Below are 21,806 nucleotides of genomic sequence, written 5' to 3'. Positions count from 1 at the left end.
CCCTATTCCCTAGCCCCCAAACTATCTTTGAAAGAAGACCCTAGCCTCCAAATTTTCAAGGAGGCTCATTGGAGTAATAATAAAACTCCAGTCTCCCATTTAGTCAGCTCTGTATGCATTAGGCTCTTTCTCTACTGCAATTCCCCTGTCTTGATAAATCGACTGTATTTGGGCAGTGGGTAAGATGAACCCATCAGACAGTTACATGACAGATTATCTACAAATACCTACAGTACACATCATATTCAATGGTGAAATATGAAAAGCTTTTCCTTAAATATCAGGAAGAAAAATGACAAGAATGTTAGCTATCATTAGTTCTATTAAACACAGTGCTGGAGGTCTTAGCAGATACAATAAAATGAGAAAAAGAAAGATTGGAAAGGGAAAAAGAAAATACCTTATTCCAAAGTGTTTATTATTTATTATATGTATAGAAAATCCAAAAATAAAAATCTACATAGAATAAGAATTCAAGATTCATATTCTTATTAAAAATATCATGTATATATATGGAGCATACACACAAAGACACTAAAAGGTTCTATATGAAATAAGATTTATCTTTAGGTTGTAGGTTTATATTTTTATTTTTTTGTTTCACCATTATGGTTTTTCCAGTATTCTCCACTAGATTATTATATGTTTTAAAAGAATAATGTTACAAGATGTCAAATAAATATATAAAAGTCAATTTTGTGTCTACATACTAGAAACAAACAGAAAACACAATTTAAAGAGGTATCATTAAATAGCAAAATAAAATACCTAGGAATAAAACAAGATTTCAATATATTTTTTAAAAAAATTATAGGCTGGGCGCAGTGGCTCACGCCTGTAATTCTAGCACTTTGGGAGGCCAAGGCAGGTGGATCATAAGGTCAAGTGTTCGAGACCATCCTGGACAACATGGTGAAACCTTGTCTCTACTAAAAATACAGAAATTAGCTGGGCATGGTGGCACATGCCTGTAATCCCAGCAACTTGGGAGGCTGAGGCAGGAGAATTCCTTGAACCTAGGAGGTGGAGGTTGCAGTGAGCCAAGATCACGCCACTGCACTCTGGTCTGGTGACCGAGCAAGACTCTGTCTCACAAAAAAAAAAAAAAAGAAAAAGAAAAGAAAGAAAATTATAAAAATTAAAAGAAATTAAAAAATTTAATAAATTTAAAAAATCATATTAATGGTTTAAAAGTCTCAATATCCAAAAGATGTAACTTCTTTCTATGTGAATCTATAGATTCAACACAATTCCAACCAAAATCCCAAAAGAAAGTTTTGTGGAATTTAATCTGATTCTAAATGGATACAGAAAAGAAAAATGATATAAATCATTAAGACATGTCTAAGAAGAAGAAACATAAAAAAGAAAGTGCTCTATCAGGAAACAAGATTGATTACTAGGCTTTAATAATTAAGTCAGTGCAGCATTTGTACTGGGATAGACAAGTTGATCAACTGGAACAAAGAGAAAGCTCAGAAACAGACTCCCCCTTGTAACCTGAGATACAGCAGAGTTGCACTGCAAATCAGTGGGTAAAGGAGGTCTATTTTAAAACAGTGGGACAGCAATTCCCCAAGAGAACAATAAGTTCTCTTGATGGGAAAAAATGAAAATTCATCCTTACTGGACACCACATCTTAAAATAATTTTTAGGTCAACAGATTCTACTTCAATAGAGGTGGGCAAACAGGAATGGAAGATTCATTCTGATTGACAGGGAGGATAGTTTTCTCAGGAGAGATGACCTTTGATGTGGTCCTTGAAGAATGAAAAGGATTCTTATGGGAGAGCAATGTGGGAAATGGACTTCCAGGCGAGAGCAGCCAGATCAAAGTCTCAGTGTGAGAGGCACGTTCTGGGAATGGACACACAACCAGCCTGTCTGAACGGGAAAGAAAGCTATAGACGTTGATGGCTGGCTGGCCGTTTATAGTATTTTTGCATCTACGCTGCACCACGTTTCGGTTCTCCATCCTGGTAAGAACCAGTTATATTCGCAGGAAAAAAATAAATAAATATAGTGCTTCTACAACGCTGACACTCATCAAAAAGCTACTTTTATTAGAGTTCAGATATGGAAAAAATAAAATCAAAAACATTTTTTAAAGCCTTGAGAAGTTCAAGTTACCTTTTCTTTCTTTTCTTGGGTGTCCTGGTTCTGGTTACTGGTGATTTTGTTGGCCTTGTTATGTACATTAGGAATGACCTACGGCGACAAAAAAAAGGGTGGAGGGAAGAAAATATTTAAATGACATAATCATCACATTTTTTTTTCTCTGACATTCCAGAAAGGAGAATTTTTTTTCAATCATTACATTTCTTTTTTTCTTTCTTTCTTTTTTTTTTTTGTCTGAGATGGAGATTCGCTCTTGTCGCCTAGGCTGGAGTACAATGGCACGATCTCTGCTCACTGCAACCTCTGCCTCCTGGGTTCAAGCTCTTCTCCAGCTGACTAGCTGTGATAAGAGGCACCTGCCACCATGCCCAGCTAATTTTTGTATTTTTTGTAGAGACGGAATTTCACCATGTTGGCCAGGCTGCTCTTGAACACCCGACCTCAGATGATCTGCCCGCCTCAGCCTCCCAAAGTGCTGGGATTACAGACATGAGCCACTGTGCCTGGCCTATCATTACATTCCTAAATGTATTTGTTTAAACAGCTAAAATCTTAACTTTGTAACTTCATCTAAAAGGTAAAAATATGAGAAGTACAATTCAAAGCAAACAATAAAACTTGGAAAATCTGACAAGATACATAACTCTAAAATATTATAAAGTTATATATATGCCATCGGGGCATAAAAATGCAGGTTTCTATATGTAGATCTAGAAGCTGAAGATGAAAGAGACTAAAAACAAGGTCACATACTAACTGTCATCCAAACATCACATTTTGCAAGATAGAGTTTTAGGGGTGATCTAATTAATTATCCAAGAACATAGGATAACACATTTGTTTGGCAGATTTACCTTATTCATCATTGTACCCCCAGTTCAAGTATGTTATCTCCCACACTGTGTGTGCTCAATAAATATTCCACTATCACTATTAGCATAAGGATGAATTAACAAATCTATTCCCACCACTGAATAAGCTCAATGAGAGCAGAATTCAATGTTATTTTTCACTATTTCTCTAGTGTTCAGAAACAGCCTAATACATAGTTGTACATAATAAATGTTTATAAATAAATGAACCAGTTTAATTTTATAAAAAGAGGCTCCTCAAAGAGCTAGCACAGATAATCTTGGCATAAAATCTGGTGAGAGACATGAAGATTAAAAGAAAAAAATAGACCAAGTTCAGCGGCTCATATCTGTAATCCCAGCACTTTGAGAGGCCAAGGCAGCAGGATCGCAGGAGTCCAGGAGTTTGAGACCAGCCTGGGCAACAGAGGGAGACTCCATCTCTACAAAAATTTTAAAATTAGCTGGGTATGGTGGCATGTGTCTATAATCCCAGCTACTTGTGGGGCTGAGGTCGAGGCTACAGTGAGCCACAATTGCACCACTGAACACCAGCCTGGGTTACAGGGCAAGACAAGACCCTGATTCAAAAAATACATAAATAAATTAAAAAGAAAAAAAAAACAACTCCTTGCTCAGAAAACTAAAAGACTGCCTGCCTAGAGATAATTAAAAACAAAAAGCCCATTTTCCCCTAAATGCAATTTAAGATTAAATTTTCATTTTTAATACAGAATGTAAAAAGTTTAGAATAAATGAGAAAGTCTCAGAAATGTGTCATTTACATAAAAAACAACAGTAATGATATATTAATATATATACAGTGCTATGTGAAGAGGCACTGTGCTAGTACCTAATATTTCTACATCTGTTTAATACATATAACAACCTAAGTCAGATTTCAAAGACTGGTGGGGTTTACAGGCATGTGTTCCTTGTCCTGAGGAATCTTGAACAAAACACTGCCTCCCTGACAAATCAGAAACTACCTGCCCACACTACTACTTTCTCCCATGGAAAAACTAGCTGATGCTAAATAGAAGCTTTGGGATGAGACAGAATGTCAGTTGCCACTATAATGTTTCTCTTTCTTTTCTTTTCTTTCTTTCTTTCTTTTTTTGTTGAGACAAAGTCTGGCTGTGTCGCCCAGGCTGGAGTGCAGTGGCGCAATCTCAGCTCACTGCAACCTCCGTCTCCTGGGTTCAAGCAATTCTTGTGCCTCAGCCTCCCAAAAGTAGCTGGGATTACAAGTGTGTACCACCACATCCGGCTACTTTTTCTGTTTTTAGTACAGACGGGGTTTCGCCATGTTGACCAGGCTGGTCTCTAACTCCTGACTTCAAGTTATCCTCTCACCTCGGCCTCCCAAAGTGCTGGGATTATAGGCGTGAGGCACCACGCCTGGCCCATTGTTTTTCAAATAGCAGAGAAATGTTCTTCTGTACATATATCTTTAGCAAAATTTAGAAGACAAAATGCTCAATAAGACTCCACCTTTCAGGAAAACAGACGATTGTATTTCTTGTGAAAGTAAAAATATATTTATAGGTGATTAATATGCAAAATGTTCATGCGTCAAAAAAAGTAGGTACCCTTATGGAACAATGGTATTGGTAAGTACAATTGGAATATAGGAAGAAAGAAAGCAACACGTGATGATAAACATAATGAGCTGAAGATATGACCCAATTTCAAAAGGATTTTTTAATATGAAATATGTATATATGATATTTCTGTGAAATGCAGTTATGTCATTAAGTGGAAAAAATTACCTTACAGAAAAACGTTGTATAGGCCTTACTCTCAAATAAATATTTGCCAAGTACATCCAAGTAGATACACACATTTTTCCAGAAGGCTGAAAATATGCTTGAGAAAGGGTGAGAAGATTTAAAAGGTGTATTGGTGGCTGGGCGTGGTGGCTCACGCCTGTAATTCCAGCACTCTGGGAGGCCGAGGCAGGTAGATCATGAGGTCAGGAGTTCGAAACCAGCCTGACCAACATGGTGAAACCCTGTTTCTACTAAAAATACAAAAATCAGCTGGGTATGGTGATGCATGCCTGTAATCCTAGCTATTCAAGAGGCTTAGGCAGAAGAGTCGCTTGAACCCAGGAGGCAGAGGTTGCAATGAGCCGAAATTGTGCCACTGCACTCCAGCCTGGGCAACAGAGTGAGACTCTGTCTCAGAAAAAAAAAAAAAAAGGTGTATTGGTGATGCTCCTAAGGCAGCTGATAATGCACACAGATAAAAACAACCACTCAATTCATAGTGCTGAGGAGAATGTTTATGTGACCAAGGTACTTTTAGACATCAGGCCTTAGATGGACACAACATTAGAAAATGACTTATTTTGGGGGTTTTAAGGAAAGTTCAAAATTTAATGTAAACTAGATACAAATGATTAAGCATTGCCTATATTTTCTATTTCTGGATAATCAGTACTACTTGCAATAATAAGTAAACCAAAAATAGCACCATTTTATAAAGACATGAAACTTGATTCTCCTTTCATTTGCCTCACGCAATAATAATCGTTTTGCCCTGGTCAGGTGCAGTGGCTTATGCCTGTAATCCCAACACTTTGGGAGGCTGAGGCAGGAGGATTGCTTGGGCCTGGAGTTCAAGACCTTCCTGAGCAATAAGGGGAGACCCTGTCTGCAGGAAAAAATCAAAAACTAGCTAGGCATGGTGATGTGTGCCTGTGGTCCCAGCCACTTGGGAGGTTGAACTGGGAAGATTGCTTGAGCCAAGGAGTTCGGGGTTTCAGCAAGCCATGATTGTGCCACTGCACTCAGCCTGGGGGACAGAATAAGACCCTGTCTCAAAAAAGAAAAGTCACTTTGCCCTATAAACAAAGTTGAAAATGGAACGAGTCATGGACATAGTAATTAACATCATCAATGGGAGATGCTCCCTTGGCTAGAATCACAGATAGTTCAATGCCTGATGAACTGAATGTACAATGTGGCACTCTATTATACTACATAGGGAGTAAGTAACTTGAGCATGGTATGGTGCTGAAGAGATTTTCTTTGTTTGAATAATTGAAAGAAATTGCACTGTTTGTGTCATCCAAACAAAACTTTCCACCTCAGCTCACTAGCAAAGGTTGGATTGAAAGCTTAGCCTTTTTGGCAGGGCATTCACAGCTGGCCACGCAAATGTATAATTTGATTGGCTCATTCTCAGTCAAAATTATTGATTTGGAAGTATAATTTGGCAAACAACAATCTGGCCAATTTTCCTGTTGAACTAGGTTTCCAGAAATAAAAGCCATGGCCTCAACTACATTCTCAATATTATAAGAATTAAAAACTGGATTCTAAAAATTCTTATTGAATTTCAAATTTTATGAAAACAAGAGAACTTTATTCAGCTCACCTCTCTCAATTAGTCTTGATGGTGTAAACATGGTGCTAAGAATGGAAGGCACCACACTGCAAAATGCAGTGACACAGCAGAGGTGCCAATGCAGGCTGCAGCTCACTGTGCATAGGCAGGTTACAAGTATGCAAAATATTCCATCAATGCCCTCACCACTGGGATAGCCAACCATATACCCACCCAGTTTGCCATGTAAGTATTATTTTCTTTTTGCCTTGACATACAACAGATTGGAATGCACTACAAAACTATATTGGAAAGCAAATAAATTTTTAAAATATGCAGTTAGACGTGCATATGTAAGCCTGGGGAACAAAGTGAGACCCTGTCAAAAAACCAAAGAGAAAATTCACCAGGTGTAGTGGCATGCACCTGTAATCCCAGCTACTTGGGAGGCTAAGATAATAAGATTGCTTGAGCTCAGGAGATAAAGGCTACAGCGAGCTATGATCATGCCACTGCACTCCAGGTTAGGTGACAGAATGAGACTCTGTCCCCAGAAACAAACAAAAAAAGAAGTGTATATGTTTTGAACAGCTGTCTTCCATTATAAAATGAAGAAAAAGAATATTGCTTCCAGTTTTAAGGGTGATGTTTCTGTTGCACATTGTAGTATAAAATCCATATCCTGCCACTGACATTTCATATCACAGTGCCAATTCCATACCACAGGAGTAATTCATTACAGAAGAAAAACTGTAGGTCAGGCGCAATGGCTCACACCTGAAATACCAGCACTTTGGGAGGCCAAGGTGGGCAGATCACTTGAGGCCAGGAGTTTGAGACCAGCCTAGCGAACAAGGTGAAATCTCGTCTCTACTAAAAACACAAAAATTAGTGGGGCATAGTGGTACATGCTTGCAATCCCAGCTATTTGGGAGGCTAAGGCACAAGAATCACTTGAACCTGGGAGGCAGAGGTTGCAGTGAGCTGAGATCGTGCCACTGCACTCCAGACTGGGCAACAGAGCAAGACTCCATCTCAAAAAAAAGAAAAAGAAGAAAAAGAAAAATTTTATGATTAAATATTGCTATTTTTACATTTGGAATCTCTAACATCAGAACACACAACAGTACAACATGTCAACGTGTTTTTATTTTTACATCCTTTAGTAAATATACACAACATGTGATAGTATCTCTACAATGTTTTTACACGTGACCTTCTGTTCAAAGTATTTCATAAACAAAGTAACTTGCTCAGAAAAGTAACTTGCCTCCAAGTTAGCAAAGCTGGTAAATAAGGAATCAAGAAATTGAAAACAGGTCTGTTTGATTCCAGGAGCAGTAACTTAAACCAATGCACACTGTAATGACTCCAATTTGACCAGAAGATCAAAACTGGAGGGGAAAAAAGGGAACTTAATGACTAAATTTTTATGAAGCTCATACTTTAACTATAGTTTGGGAACTACAATGAAAATATGTGGAAAACATTTAGAGGGCCCAGCTTGGTCTGCAGGTATCCAGAGTATTGTTAAACTTTTTGAAAATATGAACTAAAACTTACTCGTGGAGTGGATGACAAGCTCTGAACAACGAACACCACAGGGTTGCCTGCATTCTTAATGGCCTCAACTGCTTCGCTGTGTGAGGCATTCTGCAAATCTACTCCAGACACCTGAAACACAGGAGCAACTTATTTCAATTAGACCAGCATTAGATATTGCAGATAGGTTAATTCAAAGTTCATGTGTATTACCTAGTTATGAGAACAAGCAGAGTCTAAGGAGTTAGACCACAGTCAGAAAAAAATAAGATTGGCCCATAAAAGGCTTGGCTATTTTAGGAGAACATGTTTAAGGAAAGTAACATTTCACCTTTAGAAAAGTAGATAAGTCAAATATATTAATAAAAACAGCCCTGGTTAAATATAATTATCCAAAACAGGTAGTTCAGACAGTAACAGAACCTTAAGATGTCTGCCACCTCTGCCAGGAGCACAGTACATAATTCCGAGCGGGATAAAGGAGGCTGGGAATATCTATGGACTTTTATCATCTCTCCATTAAGCTGAGAGGCATAATATTTTAAGCAAATCGCCTGTTACCACAATTGAGTAGTTGAACATTTCTCAAATTATGTTTAAAAAGAAGTACCAAAAAACATCCACAAGTTCTTTTACTAAAACTATTTATGTGTTCAATAAATTTGAGTAAGTGTAAACAGTTCCTTATTATAGAAATTTCAGAGAATGTAACTTGCTAACATGCCCATAAATGGCCAAGAGCACTCTGCATTTCCAAAACATGTTTAACAGAACTAAGTTTTCAAATCTATAATGTAACAAAGCCTTGGTAAATGCTGGGATGGTCTATGGTCTCAATGGATACTAACAATTTGTGAAGACTGGTTTGCTATTAGAGGACCGAGGAAACAGGAATGTGGGTGGAGAGGGATGTGGGATGTTTTTAAGACAGGAGGAAATATTACAGCAATAATGATACAGTGTAGAGAAAAAAATGGATGATAAAGGAGAGACATGACAACTGTAAGGACAATATCCTTGGATAGTCAAGAGGAAATGATTCCTACCGTACAAGTTAGAGAGATTGGCTTTGGATAGAAGCACAAGTGTAATTCCTTTGCTGTTACAGAGGCAATTAGAAAAAAGATTTGGTGAGCACTGGAAGCAGGGGAAGTTCCCTTTAACTGCCTCTATTTTCTCAATGAAACCTGAAACCAGGACCTTAAACTGAGAGCAAGACTAAGTTAAGAGGCATAAGGAGTTTGGCACAGTTACCTGTCATATTAGTTTGTTCTCACACTGCTATAAAGAACTGCATAACACTAGGTAATTTATAAAGGAAAGAGGTTTAATTATCTCATGGTTCTGTATGGCTGGGGAGGCTTCAGGAAACTTACAATCATAGTGGAAGGGGAAGCAAACACATGGCAGGAAGGGGAAGTGCCAAGAAAAGGGGGAAAAGTTCCTTGTAAAATCATCAGATCTTGTAAGAGCTCACTCACCATCACAAGAACAGCAGAGCAGGGGTAACCACCCCCATGATTCAATTACCTCCCACTGGGTCCCTCCCATGACATGTGGGGATTTTGGTAACTACAATTCAAGATGAGATTTGGGTGAGGACACAGTCAAATCATATCACTTATAAAAACTGGAGACTGAACCAGCTAGGAGAAAATTACAGGACAGCAGGGCAAAACTAAAGACCCGCTTAAGGGGGTGCTCATGAGCTTCTAATGAGACCAGATACCATGGCTGGTTATTTTTCCAGCCATGCTAGAGACCTGGAATAAGCAGAGCTGCACTTAACTAGGGGGTTCTCCCAGACAAGTTCAGTGAAAGGAAAGAGGATCAAGAGTAGGAAGCACATGCAAGGGAGGGGTTGGAGCTGCCAACCACTGAACTTGAGTAGGCTGAGGAGGAAGTGAGCACATGAGAAGCTGAGGACACAGATGTGTGTGCCTGTGGTATAATATGAAATGTCCTTGTTCTTGTCACAGAGTACCCTTGGAGTTTCCTGAGTGGTAGGAGTGTCTTTTGTTATGCATTAACAGCCCCTTTCACATGTGAGTTCATGCTACTGAGGTGGCTTAGGGTAGAGCCCCCGGATATCCTCGGGATGGGGCCAGTCACGGAAAGACCAAAGGATTAGAGAATCCCTGCACTTCCCCCACGATCTCCAAGAAGTGAGGGTGGGGGCTAGAGATGAAGCTCTGTAAAAACCCTTGAACAACAAGATTTGATGAGCTTCTGGGTTGTTGAACATGTCGACATGCTGGAAGGGTGGCAGGTAGTACACCCAGAGTGTGGATGCTCTGTGCCCTCCTCCTCACGCTTTGCCCCATGCATCTCTTCATCTGGCTGTCCATCTGTAACCTTTGTATAACCAGTAAATGTAAGTAAGTGTTTCTCTGAGCTGCCCTAGTAAATTAACAAAATTCAGGGGGAGGGATGTGGGAATTCTGGTTTGCAGCCAGCTGGTCAGAAGTATAGGCGACAACCTACTAAGACTGGCATCTGACATGGGGGCAATCTTGTGGGAGCAAGCCCTCAACTGTATGATCTGATGCTATATCCAAGTACATAGTATCGGAATTGAATTAAATTATAAGACAGTTGGTGTCCGCTGGGGATCTGACACTATCTCCAGATACATAGTATCGGAATTGAACAGAATGGTAAGATATCCAGTTGGAGTCCACTGGAGAACTGCTTAGTGTATGGGGGAAACTCCTACACATCTGGTGACATCTAGTGTTCTGAGTGTGAGAGTAAAGGGAAAAGGTTGGTAAGAATATGGGGAAACTTAAACACTGCTGGTGTGAATGTAAAACGGTATAGCCAGTCACTCTGGAAAAGAGTTTGACAATTCTTTTCAAAACCAAAAGTAAAATTACCAAAAAACTCAGTAATTGCACCCTTGGGTATTTATCCTAGAGAAATGTAGACTTACTTTCACTCAGGAATTTGTACACAAATATTTAGAGCAGATTTATTTGTAATAGTCAATAATTAAAAACTACCCTAGTGTCTTTCAGTGGGTGAATGATTAAACAAATTGGTACATCCATATTATGAAATGCCACTGCTATGGTTGGAATTTATGTGTCCTTCACAATTCGTATCTTGAAATCCTAACCTCTAAGGTGAAGGTATTAGGAGGTAGGTAGGGCCTTTACAAAGGGATTAGGTCATGAGGGCTCTGCCCTCAAGAATGGGATTAGTGGCCTTATAAAAGAGACGCAAGATAGCTAGCTCATCCCTTCTACTATGTGAGGACACAGTGAGAAGGGCATCTCTGGCCCCACAGAAAACAGGTCCTCACCAGACACTGAATCTGCCAATGCCTTGATCTTGGAGTTCCCAGCCTTCAAAACTATAATGGAATTTCTATGTTTATGGTATTTTGTTTTGGCAGCCTGAATTTCCAAAGACAACTACTCAACAAAAAGGAAGAAAGTGGTAGTTTATTTGTAGAGAGAGGGTCTCATTATGTTGCCCAAGCAAATCTTGAACTCTTGGACTCAATCCATTCTCTTGCCTCCGCCTCCCAAAGTGCTGGGATTACAGGTGTGAGCCACCTCACCCAGCCACAGGAATGAACTATTAATGTGTACAACAAATTGAAAGAACCTCAAGGAGATTATGCTAAGTAAAAAAAGGCAATCTCAAAAAAACACATAATGCATAATTGCATTTATGAGATAATAGTGAAATAACATTTATAGACATCAACTAAACTGGTTGACAGAAGTTAGGGATGGGAGAGAAAGGGAAGAGGCAATCGAAAGTGAAGAAGGTGCCTGCTTCTCTTTCCACCATGATTATAAGTTTCCTGAGGCCTCCCCAGCAATGCGGAACTGTCAGTCAATTTAACCTCTTTCTTTCATAAATTATCCACTCTCAGGTATTTCTTCATAGCAGTTGAGAACGGACTAATACAGAAGGGTAATGCAAGGGAGTTCTGTGGTGATGACACAGTTGAGTTTATCAATCGTGGTGGTGCATATGCAAGGTTTTACATGTGATAAAACTGTATAGAGCTACAAACACACACACAAATCAATGCATGCATAACTGGTGAAATCTGAATAAACTACGGATTGAGTCAATGTCATTTTCTTGGTGTTGCTATTATAGTATAGTTGTATAAGATATTAAAATTGGAGGTGACTGAGTGAAGGTTACATGGGACTTCCCCATATACTTCTTTGTAATTTCCTATGAATTTATGATGATTTCAAAATACATTAAGAAAACTATAATACAAAAATAAATATTAAAAAATTAAATTATAATAGATCAGTAATCAAAGTAAAAGTGAATTCACCTCACTTATTTTCTAGATGATTGAATTAAAAAAACAAAATTTAGTTATATGTTGCTCATGCCTGTAATCCCAGCACTTTGGGAGGCTGAGGTGGGCAGATCACCTGAGGTCAGGAGTTCGAGATCAGCCTGAACAACATGGCAAAACCCCATCTCTACCAAAACATACAAAAATTAGCCAGGCAAGGTAGTGGGCGCCTGTAATCCCAGCTACTCAGGAGGCTGAGGCAGGAGAATTGCTTGAACCTGGGAGATGGAGGCTGCAGTGAGCCGAGATAGTGCCACTGCACTCTAGCCTGGGTGACAGAGAGAGATTCCATTTCCAAAAAAAAGCAAAGTACCATGTAAATTAATAACTAAAATAAAACAGGGTTACCAATATTAATAAAATAGAATTTAAGGTAAAAAGTAACTAATAGGAATAAAGAGGAAAACTACATAATGTCAAAAGCAAATCACCAACAAATCCACTAAATACAGCAAAACCAACAGAATTACAAAGAATAGCAAACAAATCCATAATCACAGTGGGAGACAAACTTTAACTGAAACTGAGGAAAGAGACCAAAAAAATTAGTAAGAATACGGGACTCCTTATTTGTTTATCTAAATGACTATCACTATATGGATGTCAAATAGGTATCTTAGCCTAACATGTCTAAAACGTATCTCCCCAAATGTGTTCCTCCCACAGTCTTCCCCATCTCAGCAAATAGAAATTCCATCTTCAATTTCTCAAGCTGAAAAGCTTTTCAATTATCTTTGCCACTTTATTGGCATCCATTCCGTTAGTAAGTCCTATTATTCACCTGCAAAATATGCTACAACCTGACTGCCCTCCTTCTGGTCCAGGCCGCCATTCTTTCTCTCCTAAGTTACTGCAACAGCCTTCTGGCTGAGGCCCCTGCTTCCATCCCCGCCCCCGAAGCCAGAATACTCCCTGGAAACAATACTTACCTGCTCATAATTCTCCAGTGACTCTCCACTGCATTCAGAGCAGAAGACCTTCCAGAGCTTTCAGGCTCTACATGATGTGGCTTCCCACCACTCCTCAGCCCTTTTCTCTTACCCCTTCTGGCTTGTTCACGCTATGCTATCATTGCTGGACTTCCTGCTACTCCTTGAACACATCTAGGCAAGCTCCTACCTCGGAGCTTTTGCATGTTTTTCTTCCTCCACATATCCATATGGCTGACTCTCTCATTTCCTCTATTTGTCCCAATATCATCTTCCATAACAAAGCTATTAAAAGTGCGACTATTGCTTTCACCATCCCCCTGAACCCGACGCTCCTTATCCTCCTCCCCTGCTTTATTTTGTTTCCTAGCTACTTATTACAATCTGACGTTCTACATATACTTATTTATTTTATGGTCTATTCCCCCATTCCCACTATCATGTAAACACCATAAGGGAAGCGACTTTTGGTCATTTTCTTCATTGCCATATTAGTAGTATATTTGAAAATTGTTTTAAACATTGCACAGCACAAATATAACTCAACATTTGTATATACAGAGCAGCTTTTATGTAGTTCTTTAATTTAATCCTCACAATAATGCTATCAATTTTGAATTCTCATTTCCATTTTATCTGAAAACAAAATAAGTAGGTTTAATGATTTGTCCAAAAACACATAGAAAATAAAAAGGACAGACTCCGACTCCAACCCATGATATCCAGGGCTCTTTGTATTCTACCAGAGGTGAAACACCATGATTGATGGTTAGCATCATAAAGAATGAATCAAGAACAAGCAGATTATGGGATTAGAGGTACCCACCATGGTGTCACCCAATTAACCCAATGGAAAGAAATGTATCACATTCACACCTCAGGGCATTCTCAGTGGTTTCATGTGCCCTTTTTTTTCTGCTTTGAGACAACAGTGTCGCTCTGTCACCCAGGCTAGAGGGCAGTCCAATCTTGGCTCACTGCAGCCTCCACCTCCAGGGTTCCAGCGATTCTCCTGTCTCAGCCTCCTGAGTAGCTGGGAATATAGGCATGTGCCACTATGCCAGGCTAATTTTTGCATTTTTAGTAGATGGGGTTTCACCATGTTGGCCAAGCTGCTCTCAAACTCCTGACCTCAAGTGATGTGCCCGTCTCGGCCTCCCAAAGTGTTAGAATTATAGGCATGAGTCACCATGCTCGGCCTGATGTGTCTTTAAAACTTAGCGCCCACGAAGCATATCAGGTGCAAATCATGGATCCTCCCCGCTCAATAGTCTTCAACCTTCCAGGGTCAATTTCTTTCTCTAAACAAGCATAGATATCCTACTAACACACAATTATAAAATTTAGAGCTTCAAGAAAAAAATTTATAGCTTGTTAAAGAATGTGGGAGAAGCATAATGCCTACCATCTGCCCTGTTCTATATAGAGCCCTTTGTTAGTTAAAGTGTTTTTTGCAATCAGCTGAAGTTTTTCTTTTATCATTTTATTTGTTTACCCCCACCCCCACTCACTTGAGAAACTCATAAATTGTGCATACAATGTACAAACTAAGGCATATAAATAGAGCACACCGACTGTACATACACGGTCCCCAACACATAAAGAAAGGTCTTCGAGCTAAATGATTATTTCACTGTCTTACAGTATGTTTCCAATAAAAACAGTACTTTAACATCATTTACCTCAAGTATTTTATCTCCAGTTTTAAGTGCGTTTGTTTTCCCTGCTGGACTGTCTTCTAAAACTTGTTTGATGAATATACCTTTAAGTTCCTCTCCATTCTTTAGACGTTTTATAACAGTTTGTCCACCAACAATACTGATCCCAAGAGACACATTGGGTTCTCTAAAAATCTCAACACTATATAAAGGAAAAAAACAAAACTCACTTATTAACAAGTTTAATCTGTTGGACTGTAAGTATTCCATTTGTATTATATCCTTGTGACTCATATTTTATACAAATTTTTGAAATATATTTTTACAAATGTTATACAAATTATACCTAGTTCCAATGTTATCAATAATTCATAACAAGTGAAAGCTTCAGTTCTGAAGAGCATAGATTTCTAGAACAATAAATATAACTCTAAATATTCAGTGAAGGTTTAGCTAAGCCCTAATGTTCCCATCTCCTATCACATTTTCTGTGATTAGTCCTTTTCATTTATATCCATAACATAAGCAAAGAAAGGACTGAAGAAATAACAACGGGCAAGACAAAAAATCAAGAAAGCTACATATGTCATTTCGGCAAAAAGTACAGACTTTCAGAATAAAATCAATTTGACACTGAGTGGCTCCTTGTCCAAGTTGCTTTTCCCAGTCAGCAGGTTTATCTCTGTGGTTCTTTAATCAGAGGACAGATTTTACCTGCTCCTAAGGTCACAAGGCTTTGTTTTCTTCCTACCTCCATGTCATTATTTAAAAGAAAGTATGAAATGAAAACTGCCCCCCTTCAAAATATTATAGGTTTTGCATTGCAGCCAATAATTAACTCATTAAAAACGTAACTCAGAAAACAACTCTTAAATGTTTTAAGACAAATTCAGATTTCAATTACAAGAAAAGAACCAGTTTGGGTGGAGGTGGTGGAATTAATAATAGATACGGAATAGAGAGAGCAGCTAAAGGGAGACTTTCATCATCTTAAAGTGCAGCCCTGGTGGGGACTTAAAATTACAGCGACTGGTGAGTATTTAAAACTTCCCCCACATCCAAGGGAAGATGGGTTTTCCACACATTCTGTTAGCACAAACATGGACTCTCCACCAGGGGAGGAAGGTAGAGATAAACTGATATATACTAGAAGCCTCAACTACTGTTATTGTTGTTTACCAAAAAAGAAAGCTTTACTGCATTCAAGGCAGCTTTACCCAACTTGCTTAAGGACATAGTGATAAACTATGCTTGTTAGATGGACATTTCTACGTTGCTTTCTCTGAAAGAGTATCAAAGATGTTCCTAATATTAGTTATAGTCGTTTCGTTCCGCTAAAAATCTCTAGATAAGATAAAACGAAACTAAAATGTAGACCAGCTTACAGGTGAATTATCACAATTTTTCAATCATTAGAGTAGGACTAAATGATGTTCTGTTAAGTTAAAGAAAAGAGTAACTGGTTGTGCTCCTATTGAGAAAGCCAATAATGTCATCCACATACATTCTCGGTGGACCCCAGTGGCTAAAATTTGGAGTTTCTTCTCCTTCGCCCTCTTCTCTCTCAGGTAACTCACTACAGAGGGAGAAAGAAAAAAATACACACAATTTTAAGGCACACTCATTATTAAGGTCCTTGGAAGGTTTTGAAATTGTAAAATCTATAGGTAGTTAAATGATTCTCAATTTTTAAATTTTTAAAATATTTACATCAATAAATATGCAAAGCAAAAATATACTGCTTTAACATTCAACTCAACTAATCCCCACCCAGCATTAGAAAATCACAGAATTATTACAAACACTTTTATTGGTGACACTCTAGATGCTAAAAGTTTGTGTTTGATTTGTGCAATTTCAAATTTGTTTCTCTATCAATATGTAAAATGTTATAAAATGTATTCCTTAAAACTTGGTATTGTTTGACCAGCTAAAACACAGAAATCGACAAGTATCATATGTATCAAGTATAAATCAACATGAACAGGTCAATATGATCTGTCTTTCTAGCCCTAAATATTTCCCCTGTCATTTGTATCCCATGAATATTTTGCATACTTATAGGGAACTTTTCAGTTACTTATATCATCTAAAATGATCCTCACTGCTTCCCACCTACCACCACTTTTCATCCAGCAAGTTAAGTTAGTATAGAACTACTGAACTGAACATTGTTGAAACCCGGTATCTACAAAAAAATCAGCTGTGCATGGTGGCACATGCCTGTAGTCCCAGCTACTTGGGAGGCTGAGGCTGGAAGATTGCTTGAGCCTGGAAAGTCAAGACTGCAGTGAGTCATGTTTGTGCCACTGCACTTCAGCCTAGGTGACAAAGCAAGACCCTGTTTCAAAATAAAAAAAAGAACTGCTGAACTGGATAATGTAAAATGCTGAGTTACAGAGTATTTAGTTATAAGATTAATGCAATAGTGAATAGACAGTGCAGTATATTATCTGGAAGAGAAATCAGAAGTCCTAAGCTCAAGTCTAACTTATACCATGAAATAGGTGTGTGGCTTTGGACCACTAAATGAAATCAGTCTGATGTTGTAAATTGTATTACTCTACACAAAAAACTAGGTGCTATCTCTTCCACTTCATTTTCATAAAAACCCTTGGCCAGGTGTGGTGGCTCATGGCTGTAATCCCAGGGCTTTGGGAGGTTAAGGCAGGAAGATCACTTGAGCCCAGGAGTTTAAGACCAACCTGGACAACACAGTGAGACCCCATCTCTTAAAAAAAAAAAAAAAAAATTAGCTGGGCATGGTGGCACACCTGTAGTACCAGCTACTGACTGGGGAGGCTGGGGCAGGAGGATCATTTGAGATCAGGAGCTCAAAGCTGTAGTGCGCTATAATCACACCACTATTCTCCAGCCTGGGCAACAGAGCAAGACTCTGTCTCAAAAACAAAAATCCCTCTAACCTACAAAGTAAGCACAGCAGATCACATTATATTTTACACAGGAGGAACTGAAGCTCAGAGAAGGCTTAAGCATACTATACAACCTCACAACCTTTCCTCATGTATCCAAATCTGTTTTAGCCCTAAGTTTCAATACTCCCATTTTTCTCTGAACTTTCAAGTAAGTCCTATAAAATGCAGCAAAACTCCACCTTCTTGGCCCTCTAGAGACGGATAAAACCATTGTAAGGCCATGTGAAAAGGAGAAGGCTGAAAGGATCTAGACAAGCCAAATATCAGTTAAGAAATTAGGATCGTTACATCTCGCCCACTACCAGATGTCTTTCTTACCTTAGCCAGTCTAATTTTTATGATTAAAAGCATCAGAGCATTCAGGGGAAAATAACGTGGCAGACACTTGCTGGTTACTTTCTAATGTCTTTTTTTCCCCTTCTTCCATAAATACATAACCCCTCTTCTATTCTAGGTGGCACTACGCCCAGGTTTGAAAAAAATACATTTTCTGGACTTTCTTTCAGCTAATGGGAACTGTGTGCCACACTGCTGATCAGTGATATGGAACCAAAAGTACCTAGATGAGACTTCCAGGAAAACTCATTAAAAGGAAGGAGAATCAGCTGGCAGGAGCCTTTTGCTCTGTGCCCTCCCCTTCTTCTTGCCTAGAATTCACAGGTGATATTGGTGGTAAAACATTCATCTTCAAATCATACAGAAACAATGAGGAGTAAGGTCATACATTAAGGGCAGCAGAGCAGAAAGGACAAAGGTATTTAAGACCCTGATGACAACAGCACCACACCATCCTAAGACCACCTTCTTCAGGACTTTTCACATGAAAAAAACTTGCCTTTATTTGGTTAAGTCACACTAAATGGGGTTTCTGTTTATGAGTATGTAACTGTAATCCCTCAATGATACACCCACAGTTCCACCAATTCAAGTAAACTGTTTTCACTTTAACCTATCACATTCTTGTTCTTTGCAACTAGATTATCATTAGACAACTGTAATCATAGCACCAACTGTCCTATTTTGATGATCTTATGTAATAACAACAAGGATTAAATTAGATATTAACTGAGGCTCAACCAATATTCATTTCCTCTATAATTTTTTTCACTTGAACTTATAACAAAAATCTACCCACACAGTATCATAATCTTCATCATTTTTTATTTACTAGTACCTTAATAGGCCATTGTATTGATGTAATTTATCTGCTATCTCAATATATGATGCACTTAGATTGTGTATTAGTCCATTTTCACACTGCTATGAAGATACTACCTGAGACTGGGTAATTTAAAAAGAAATGAGGTTTAATTGACTAACAGCTTCACATGGCTGGGGAAGCTTCAGGAAACTCACAACCATAGCAGAAGGTAAGGGGAAGGAAGGTATACATGGCAGCAGGAGAGAGAGAGTGCACAGGGGAAACTGCCACTTTTAAATCACCAGATCTCATGAGAACTCCCTCACTCTCATGAGAACACCATGTGAAAACTTCGCCCATGATCCAATCACCTCCCACCAGGTCCCTCACCTGACACATGGGAAATACGATTTGAGATGAAATTTGGGTAGGTACACGGAGCCAAACCATAACATTCCACCTTGGCCCCTTCCAACTCTCATGTCCTTTTCACATTTCAAAAGCAATCATGCCTTCCCAACAGTCTCCTAAAGTCTCAACTCCTTTAAGCATTAACCCAAAAGTCCAAGTCCAAAGTCTCATCTCAGACAGCCAAGTCCTTTCTACCTAGAAGCCTGTAAAATCAAAAACAAGTTAGTTATTCCCAAGATACAATGGGGGTACAGGCATTGGGTAAATGTTTTCATTCTTAATGTTCTCCAAATGGGAGAAATTGGCCAAAACAAAGGGGCCACAGGCTGCATGTATGTCCAAAACCTAGTGGGGTAGTCATTAATTTTTTTTTTTTGAGATGGAGTCTTCCTCTGTTGCCCAGGACGGAGTGCAGTGGCACAATCTTGGCTCACTGCAACCTCCACCTCCCAGTTCAAGCAATTCTCCTGACTCAGCCTCCCAAGTAGCTGGGCTTTCAGGTGTGCACCACCACACCTGGCTAATTTTTGTATGTTTAGTAGAGACAGGGTTTCACTACATTGGTCAGGCTGGTTTCAAACTTCTGACCTCAGGTGATTTGCCTGCCTCAGCCTCCCAAAGTCCTGGGATTACAGGCGTGAGCTACCGCCTAGTCATAGTCATTAAATCTTAAAGCTCCAAAATGATCTCCCTTGACTCCATGTCTCACATTCAAGAAACACTGATGCAAGGGGTGGGTTCCCAAGGCCTTGGGCAGCTCTGCCCCTGTGGCTCCGCAGGGTACAGCCCCCATGGTTGCTTTCACAAGCTGGAGGTGAGTGCCTGCAGCTTTTCCAGCTGCATATGCAAGCTGCCAGTGGAGATACCATTCTGGGGTCTGGAATATGATGGTTGTCCTCTTCTCACTGCTCCACAAGGCAGTGCCCCCATGGGGACTCCATTTGGGGGCTTCAACCCCACATTTCTCCTCTGCATTGCCCTGGTAGAGATTCTCCATGAGGGCTCTGCCCCTGAGCTGACTTCTGCCTGGACATCCAGACATTTTCATATATCCTCTGAAATCTAGGCAGAGGCTCCCAAAACTCAACTCTTGTCTTCTGTGCACCCTCAGGCCCACCACCACATGGATGCTGCCAAGGCTTGGAGCTGGTACCCTCTGAAGCAAGAGCCCGAGCTGTACCTTGGCCCCTTTTAGCCACAGCTGGAGCTGGAGCAGCTGGAATGCAGGGTACAAAGTACCAAGGCTGCACAGAGTAGCAGGGCCTTAGGCCTAGCCCGCAAAACCATTTTTCACTCCTAGGCCTCCGGGATTGTGGTGGGAGGGGCTGCACAAAGATCTCTGACATGCCCTAGAGATATTTTCCCCATTATCTTGGCTATTAACATTCAGTTCCTTGTTACTTATGCAAATTTCTGCAGCCAGATTGAATTCCTCCCCAGAAAATAGGTTTTTCTTTTCTACCACATGGTCAGGCTGCAAATTTTCTACACCTTTATGCTCTGCTTCCTTTTTAAATATAAGTTCCAATTTCAAACCATCTCTTTGTGAACATATATGATTCAATGCTTTCAGAAAAAGCCAGGTCACCTCTTCAATGCTTTGCTGCTTAGAAATTCCTTCCGCCAGATACCCTAAATCATCTCTCTCAAGTTCAAAGTTCCACAGATCTCTAGGGCACGGGCAAAATGCTGCCAGTCTTTTTGCTAAAGCATAGCAAGAGTGACCTTTGCTCCACTTCCCAATAAATTCCTCGTCTTCATCTGAGACCAACCCAGCCTGGACTTCATTGTCCATATCACCATCAGCATTTTGGTCAAAAGTATTCAACAAGTCTCTAGGAAGTTCCAAACTTTCCCACATCTTCCTGTCTGCTTCTGAGCCCTCCAAATCATTCCAACCTCTCCCTATTAGGCAGTTCCAAAGTCACTTCTACATTTTCAGGTTATCTTTATAGCAGTACTTCACTCTGCTGGGACCAATTCTCTATATTAGTCCATTATCACACTGTATAAAGATACTACCTGAGACTGGGTAATTTATAAAGAAAAGAGGTTTAATTTACTCACAGTTCCACATGGCTGGGGAGGCCTCAGGAAACTTACAATCATGGCGGAAGGCAAAGGGGAAGGAAGGCACATCTTACATGTTGGCAGGAAAGAGACAGGGAGCGTAGGGGAAACTGCTACTTTTACATCATCAGATCTTGTGAGAACTCCCTCACTATGATAAGAACAGCATGGGGAAACCACCCCCATAATCCAATCACCTCCCACAAGGTCCCTCCCCTGACACACGGGGATTACAATTTGAGATGAGATTTGGGTAGAGATACAGAGTCAAACCATATCAGATTGTATCTTGTCTTTTAGAACATGGACATTACTGCAAGGAATATCTTCACGCTCCGCTGTATTTTAGAATTCTCTGTGGGTTTTTTTTTTTTTTTTTGAGACAGTGTCGCTCTTGTTGCCCAGGCTGGAGTGCAATGGCGCAATCTTGGCTTACTGCAACCTCCACCTCCCAGGTTCAAGTTATTCTCCTGCCTCAGC

At 39.6% G+C, this 21,806-nt stretch overlaps 1 protein-coding gene across 1 annotated transcript in view; it reads right to left on the bottom strand.

The window, feature by feature from the left end:
* The window catches only part of INADL (InaD-like (Drosophila)), a 475,627-nt gene that overhangs the window by 282,752 nt on the left and 171,069 nt on the right, over positions 1–21,806 (bottom strand). The window contains 4 exon segments of the mRNA XM_011988948.1: positions 2,132–2,209; positions 7,867–7,977; positions 14,793–14,970; positions 16,273–16,344. Coding sequence (XP_011844338.1) covers positions 2,132–2,209; positions 7,867–7,977; positions 14,793–14,970; positions 16,273–16,344 — 439 coding nt within the window.

The sequence above is a fragment of the Mandrillus leucophaeus genome, unplaced genomic scaffold (assembly GCF_000951045.1).
Source record: "Mandrillus leucophaeus isolate KB7577 unplaced genomic scaffold, Mleu.le_1.0 Scaffold341, whole genome shotgun sequence".
Taxonomy (NCBI): domain Eukaryota; kingdom Metazoa; phylum Chordata; class Mammalia; order Primates; family Cercopithecidae; genus Mandrillus; species Mandrillus leucophaeus.
This window is presented reverse-complemented; position numbering and strand designations above follow the sequence as displayed.